This window comes from Palaemon carinicauda, chromosome 4 (assembly GCF_036898095.1).
Source record: "Palaemon carinicauda isolate YSFRI2023 chromosome 4, ASM3689809v2, whole genome shotgun sequence".
In the NCBI taxonomy this organism is placed as follows: Eukaryota; Metazoa; Arthropoda; class Malacostraca; order Decapoda; family Palaemonidae; genus Palaemon; species Palaemon carinicauda.
Genome location: NC_090728.1, coordinates 5,787,915 through 5,795,414, shown reverse-complemented (window position 1 = coordinate 5,795,414; position 7,500 = coordinate 5,787,915). Strand labels below are relative to the sequence as shown.

Genomic DNA, 7,500 nt, shown 5'->3' with positions numbered 1-7,500 from the left:
ACATATATATGTATATATATATATATATATATATATATATATATATATATATATATATATACTTCTGCTTTATTTATATTGTTTCAGGGCTCCATCAGCATATATATAGTAATGATTAGGAAACTTCTCCTCATCCATTTTACCGAATTCTCAGCAAATTTAACATTATAATCTTCAAGGCCAACATCATTCCGGCGTGAATATCAACATATTCTATAATACATTGCTAAAGTATTATTCAGCAAATTATGATATCTTGTATCCTTTTTACTATATAGTTTCTCGAAGTATCTAGTATTTCAGTTTCTAGCATTTATTCAACTACCATTTATTTTTCGTTACCATAGATGCGACTTTAATCGAATGTTTTTAATTAAACTTACTTGTTCAAGATTTTGTATATCATGTTTCATAATTACTGTAACCAGTTGGCTCTTACCTCAAAGCAGTAAAATTCTCGATTTTCTCTTTGAATCTATTGTCATGTATGTCTAAGGTGTTAAGAAACAGGTTTTTTCTTTCATATTTCCATATTTTTTAATATATATAGCATTTAGCATCCTATAATATCATTCATTCAAATTTCTATACTTTAATGGTGTCTTAATCCCTTTTTATGAATTTTCTAAAACTAGCGTGAGTTTCAAATTTCACCAATTAGTCTAATAATGGTTATAATATTCTCAACCGTGGTGTAGTTCTCACTGAACTGTTCAAATTTCATTAAATAAACCATCATATTGTAAGACATTGGATTCTAACTGTCACCATGTTACTCTCAACTTGTATCGGGAGGCCCCTGACGCCGATGTGATTTTGCTGACAGTACAATTTCTGAGGTAATATTTTGCCTTTTTCCAGTATTAATAAGTTCCTTTAAGTTTGGCAATTTTTTTGGCAGCCGAATGTGTTCCTTCGTTCACCAAAAGGGTCCGGTGCCTCAGAATCCACTGCATTCTCCATAATGACCTTTGATTTTTTTTTTTATTCTAATGTGCGTTTTCTCTTTTACTTAATTCTTTTATTTTCCTAATGGTATATCATTGAAAATGAGGTCAATGATTCTTTGATTAATATTATCTCTCTCAATAAGTAAATGCCTGTTGATCGTCTTAGCCCTCAATATATATAAAGTATTTCTGCTCGCATAATAGATGTACAGGGTGGCAGAAAAAAAAATGACATCACCTAAACTCGAATAACTTTTGAAATAAATAATCAATTCCTTTTACTTTTCAAATTATTGTTCCAAGAGTCTACCAAATTCAACCTTCGAGATGCCATGGACTACTGAGGAAAAGACGTTTATAGGTGAGGCATATTTTCGGTTTAAGTGTATTCATACAGCTCAATTGCAATTCAAAGAACGGTTCAGATGTCAAGAATTCCCTGTCCACTCAATGATCTACAGATGGGTCAACAAGTTCAGAACCCATGGGACTGTGCATAACCTCAATTGCAAAGACACTAACAGACAATCACACTTTGACCGGTCGAAATCATCAAGGACACCACACAACATTGCTGCAATCAGAGACTCTGCTGTCAGCAGCTCAAGCAAGTCTGTGTGACGGCGAAGTCAGGAGCTTGGAATCAATCGGGAGTCCATGTGGAGAATTTTTAACGCAGATCTCCACCTTTATTCTTACAGGATGCAGATTAAACACAAGCTTACACCTGACGACATGAAGAAGCGGGTGATCTTGTACCAGTGGTTTTGCGACTAGATTGACACAGTGTCTGGTTTTTGGACGAGACACATTTTCTGTCGTCAGGTCACGTGAACTCGAAGAACAATATCTTCTGGGGTAGCACACCCCCTGAGCAATGTCTGGAAAGGCCATTACACTCGGTGTAGTGCACTGCCTGGGTAGCCATCTCCAAACATGGCATCATAGGACTATTCTGGTTTGAGGACGACAATGAGCGTTCTGTGACAACCAACACCGAATGATATGTCCAGGTGCTTGGCAAGTTCTGGACAGCACTTTGTCGACGGAGAGGAGTCGTCAGGGTCCTCCAGTGGTTCCAGCAGGATGGTGCCATCCCACCACACTTCAAACGAATCATTTGCATGGCTACAGCAGAGTTTCCCTGACCGACTGATCAGCTGCAAGTGTGATCCGGAGTGGTCGCCGCATTTACTGGACCTGAACCCCCCTGATTTTTATCTCTGGGGATACCTTAAGGACACGGTGTATGGAAACCACCTGATTGGTCTCCATCTCCTTCCCCCCCTAAAATCCTGCTTTTTGATTGACTGCGGACAATTTGATTCCTCTCCTTCCTGTCCACCCATCCAACCTCTGTCCCTGACTTATAACCTTCTTATTTTTCCTTTTCTCTGATTGGCTCTCGGTCAAGACCACCGTTCCGCTGTCCCACTTATTTCATCACGCATCCCTTTTTGATTATTAGATCTCTCCCACTTAGCTAATACTATTCCCTGTTGCTTTTTCTAGCACTTAAGCTTTCTTCTGCCTAAAACTTAATTCCTTTTCTCTTCTTACCGTGCTCTCCTACTCTTGTGGGACTTACTGCTATAAACGATTTTTTTCTCACTGCAAAGTTTTTCATTTTCGTGGACCTGAAAAGGAGTCACCGTACTGATTCCTTTCTACCTCATGATAAGTCCAGATCGTGATCTGTTCATGAGCAAATGATCAATCTTGGTTCTTTTGAGAGTTAAACGTAAATATCCCCAGTCTCTTTCACGTTTAATTTGTATAGTATATCACCTTCTCATTCACCTTTGTTTTTGACATTCTTAACCTTATATTACTTAGTGCAAGAGCCCATCTCTTTCTACATGCAAGGTACTCTATACCAACCAACTATCCAACCAGTTCGGGACTCAGTCTCCCGTAGCTGTTGTCAGAAGAGATGCCGCACAGAGGTATTTCTACAATACGACCCTAGACAGGCTAATTACCTTTACTTATTCCTTCACCGCTAATTGACGATCCCCTTGCATCCCTTCCTATGGCAAGTAACGTTTTTGACCGGAAAACCCTTTCTCTTCAATCCTGCTTCCTCTCTACTTCACAATTATTACTCAAATCCTGAACTTGCACCTTCCTCTTGACCTCACAACCGTTCCTCGAATCTTGGACTTGTACCTGCCTCTCCTTTCCCTAAGTGAATTTTTCTACGGCAAGCAGACAAAGCTCCTTACTCTGTTAATGCCAAGTTTGAGGAAAGGTACAAACCCAACATCAGAGTCAAGATTAACATCCCTCTGGAGTATATCTTTACTCCTTTTGATGCTGATACTATGGCAATGCTGTCACATGAGATGACCTACTCCAAGTTGCTTGATCCAGCCCTAAGAACAAGATGGATATAGTCTGCTGCTTTCTTCCCGTGCTTCCTCTTACACCTATTGAACTACATCCTCAAATACCTCATGCAAAACGCGTCATTACTAAATTCGGTCAACCATCCTACATGGTCAAGTATCTACAAAGAGAACCTCCTCTAGCTAGACTCGGTCTTGGCTTTTGGAGCTTCTTTTATGTTAAGGACTATATCCCGGCCCACCTTTGATGTTACTGCTTCAATCATTATGGGCACCATAGAAAATAAAGCTTTTCCTCCTCCCCCGACTTTGGCATCTTTGTGAAAGTCCACGGCACTAAGGAGTGCCTCAAACTATAAAAGGAAAGAAAACTGACTGCTGTTGCCTGCCATAAATGTAGAGAACCCCACCATGTGTGGAATCCACGATGCCCTGTATAACAACAAAAAATTACTCTCCGGCAGATGATCCTTTCCTCTAATCCTCAAAACCTCTCCCTAAATCCTTCTTTCCCTCTAACGTCAATCCTTAACCTGATATTTCATCATCCTCTGCTGTCACTCCTACACCAATTCCTATTGAACTCATTCCTACCTCTACTCTTCAACCCATGGAGTCTCCTCCTCCTAATACACATACACTTCATGATCCTTTCGCTTACCTCCCTGATCCTAATGTTGTTGTAACTCTTTCCCAGTATGACACCTTCTTCTTCCTCACAAAAATCGTCTGTATAAACAAGTACCTTGCCAATGACCATGCTAACAATCCACATAATTTCATAACTCGTGACCAACACAAAGCTTTTTCACCTGAAAAGTAACAGCGTTTTGAAATCTCATGCTGTTTCCCCAACTCAACCTAGTTCTCCTCTTCTCCTTCCTTCTGTATAGTGGCTCCCACTATGCTATATCTACGCTAGTATTGTTATATTAGCATAAGATACTGTATGGAAGGCTTTCTGTTGTAGCTCACGCACTTTACTATAAATCTAAGTCTCGGGTCACTCTGATTAACTACTTACTTTCACAATATTATCTCATTTATATGAACAATCACTTTAAGAGCATTAACTCACTGATATAACCTATCACGTCTGCATACTTACCTCCTTATTCCTTTTCCCAATTCATTCCCTTATTCCTTTCGGACATTTACATTGCTCTCTCGCACACATCTACGTCATATTATTCCAACATTTCTTTATCCCCCTTCATCTTTTGCGAATTTTAAATTTACTCTATTTCTTTATTTCCATATTATCTTTTCGCCCTGTTGATAAGGCCATTCTCTTTTGCACTATGCATTCTTTTCATTCACAAACTCTTTCTCCCCATTCTATTTCCTATTTCCCTTCATCTCTGTTTGACATCTCTCAACTCTGCTTGATCTGTGCTAATTTGTTTTCAATTAGCATAGGTTTGGTGAGGGGAGATGTTAAACGAATGAACTCCTTCATTGTTCGTCAATTGGCTACTGCTCTCCGTGTTTCATGTCTATCTCTCTGTATAATATTGTTTTCTCATTCGTTCTCTGTTTTCATCTTTCGTGATCTGCTCCTTCATTTCCTTCTTGTTTCATCCGTAATTTCTCCTTTATATGCCCCAAATTTCTATTGGCTGCTCTGTAACTGACTTTTATCTGTCGTATCCACCCATCCAAGTCACTGTACTATTCTCTTCTAAAAACCCTTAATTTTCACCATGAAAATGTGCTCTGGTTCCTTTCCCTCCTGTCCTTCCATCCACGATCTGTCCCTGCTTTGTAACTCTATCATTTCTTTTTATCTCTGATTGGCTTTTTGCCATGGCTACCTTTTTGCTCTCTCATTTATTTCGTCACTTTTCACTTTTTATTACTAGCTCTCTCCTACCTAGCAAAAACTATTTCTTATCATTAATTCTAACACTTAACATTTTCTTGGGACTATTGTGTTCCCTTTCTTTTGCCTACAACTCAATTCCTTTTCTCTTTGTCCCGTGCCCTCCTACTCTCGCGGGACTTGCTGATATAAACTCTCTTTCTCTTACTACGCATTTTTTTTTGTGGACCTAAAAAGAGTTCCTCACCGTTTGCTATCTATCACTTGACACGATCCTGGTTCTTTTGATAGTTGAACGTAAATACACTCAGTCCATTTCGAATTTATTTTGTATGATTTATCACCTTATCATCTCCCCTTGTTTTTTTTACATAGTGCAGGATCCCATGTCTTGCTATAGGCAAGGCAATCTATACCGAACCGAACAGAACCAGGTGGAGACTCTGATCAGCTCTGGACAATCAGCCGATGAAGAAGAAGGTCTGGTGAGTATTGTAACATGTCAAGAGTAGGTTGTGAGCCAGAGGCGAGATGAAAGCAACTGAGTAACTTTATTACAGACACATCAAGTATATATACACACTACGGCCCGGTAACAAGGTCAAAAAATACAAACATACTATTTCTTATCAAACTAGCAACCAGTTCTGCTAACAGTTAACAATGAAATAGGCAGATAGGTTAATACAAGCTGCTGTCAGTGCGAGGGGAAAGCAAAGATAAAGAGGATAATATATACAAAAAAGAGAAATGTCATTACTATGTACGATTTTGTAACACACGTGTGGTACATGGCTCCAGCCCAAAAAAAATTACATACTCTGCATATTAAATAGGGCACCCTGACCTAGAGAGGCGAACTGTAGGCGGATCATCTGGCAGGAGATAAGCAGGTTTTAGGCGATCAATGGAGACCCAGTCTTCGTTGCCATGAATGTTTAGTAGGAATGCTTTCGGATTGCATCAGATCACAAGGAAAGGGCCCGTGCAAGGGGGCGTTAGCGGTGCGTTGCTAGTTTCGTTGCGTAGGAAGACGTGCAATGCAGAGTGCACGTCTGTCGGTATGTGATGCTTCGCTGAGTGCTTGTAAGTCTGGCGGCATGAGGTATATTTTTCCACGACTTGACGTATGCAATGGAGATCGTCGGAGGAGGTTGCAGAGGGAAAATATTTAGCAGGGATGACCAACGGGTCGCCATACAGCATTTCAGAAGCCGAGGCGTCCAGGACGTCTTTAGGAGTAATCATTAATCCCAGGAGGATCCAGGGAAGTTGAGTAAACCAGTTGGAGTCCTTGCAGCGGGACATCAGAGCTGCTTTGAGGGTGCGATGAAACCGTTCAACCATTCCATTGGCAGCGGGGTTATAGGCAGTTGACTGATGTAGGGTGATACCCAGGAGATTCGCTAATGATGTCCACAATTAAGAGGTGAAATTGGTACCCCTGTCAGAGGTAATATGCTCAGGGATATCAAATCTTGTTATCCATCCTGAGAGTAAGGCAGATTTACGTAAAGCGGATGTTAGAGTTTCCATGGGAAGGGATTCACGCCAACGAGTTGAGCAGTCGATGACGATAAACCGGTAACGATGTCCTTGTAATGTGGGTAGGGGGCCTACAACGTTAACGTGAATGTGGGCGAAATGACCCTGAGGTTATGGAAAGAGGCCCACTTTGGAAGTTTGGCAAAATGTACAGGCGCAGACCCAATCTTTAGCATCCTTAGTAATGCCGTGCCAAATGAACTTCGTCTTCAGCAGATGTGCAGAGGGTTGTGAAAGGCCGTGAATGAAATCAAACACCTGCTGGCACATGTGCGCAGGAATCCAAGGTCTCGGTCTACGAGTACTGACGTCACAGAGGAGGGTGGTGTTGGAGTAGTAGAGGGGGATATCTTCAAAACGGAGGTATGTGCAAGATGTCCTACATGCTTGATACTCTGGATCCATTCGTTAGGCTTCAGCTGAGGCATTGTAATCAAATCACACTTGAATGGCGACCAACGTGTTTCTTGACGGGGCATCGGCAACGGGATTCATTTTCCCAGGGACATGTTGAGCGGTGCAATTGCATTCAGCCACGGCGGAGAGATGTCGCCGTCGACGTATGGACCGGGCGTCAGACTGTCGAGTGAAGGCGTGCACCAGAGGCATGTGGTTTCTGCAAATGACGAAGGGCGTACCTTCTAAGAAATGGCGAAAGTGACAGACAGCCTAGTGCAGCACCAGCAATTCACGATCAAAGATAGAATATCCTGATTCTGCCCTGGACAGTTTTATGCTGAAGAAGGCCAATGGGTGGGGAGAGCCATTGACCACCTGTTCGAGTACTGCACCAATAGCGACATCGCTGGCATCAGTGGAGAGAAAGAGAGGGGCG

General features: G+C 41.3%; 1 protein-coding gene across 1 annotated transcript; it reads right to left on the bottom strand.

Annotated features, from left to right (window-relative positions):
- Positions 1 to 6,083: 6,083 nt before the first annotated feature.
- LOC137639256 (uncharacterized) lies at positions 6,084 to 7,274 on the bottom strand. The gene is made up of 3 exons (XM_068371543.1): positions 7,110 to 7,274; positions 6,563 to 6,770; positions 6,084 to 6,433 (listed from the first exon to the last, which is right to left on the bottom strand). The coding sequence occupies exons 1-3, from the start codon at positions 7,272 to 7,274 to the stop codon at positions 6,084 to 6,086; spliced, it is 723 nt and encodes a 240-aa protein (XP_068227644.1).
- Positions 7,275 to 7,500: the final 226 nt, after the last annotated feature.

Bases quoted from the DNA above. Each gene is read 5' to 3' on its own strand.
- LOC137639256 (XM_068371543.1), bottom strand. From the start codon at position 7,274: ATGCCTCTGGTGCACGCCTTCACTCGACAGTCTGACGCCCGGTCCATA. The intron at 6,771-7,109 runs GTGTGATTTGAT...CCATAACCTCAG, and splicing joins ACACGTTGGTCGCCATTCAA to GGTCATTTCGCCCACATTCA. The intron at 6,434-6,562 runs GTACCAATTTCA...CCCTCAAAGCAG, and splicing joins GCATATTACCTCTGACAGGG to CTCTGATGTCCCGCTGCAAG.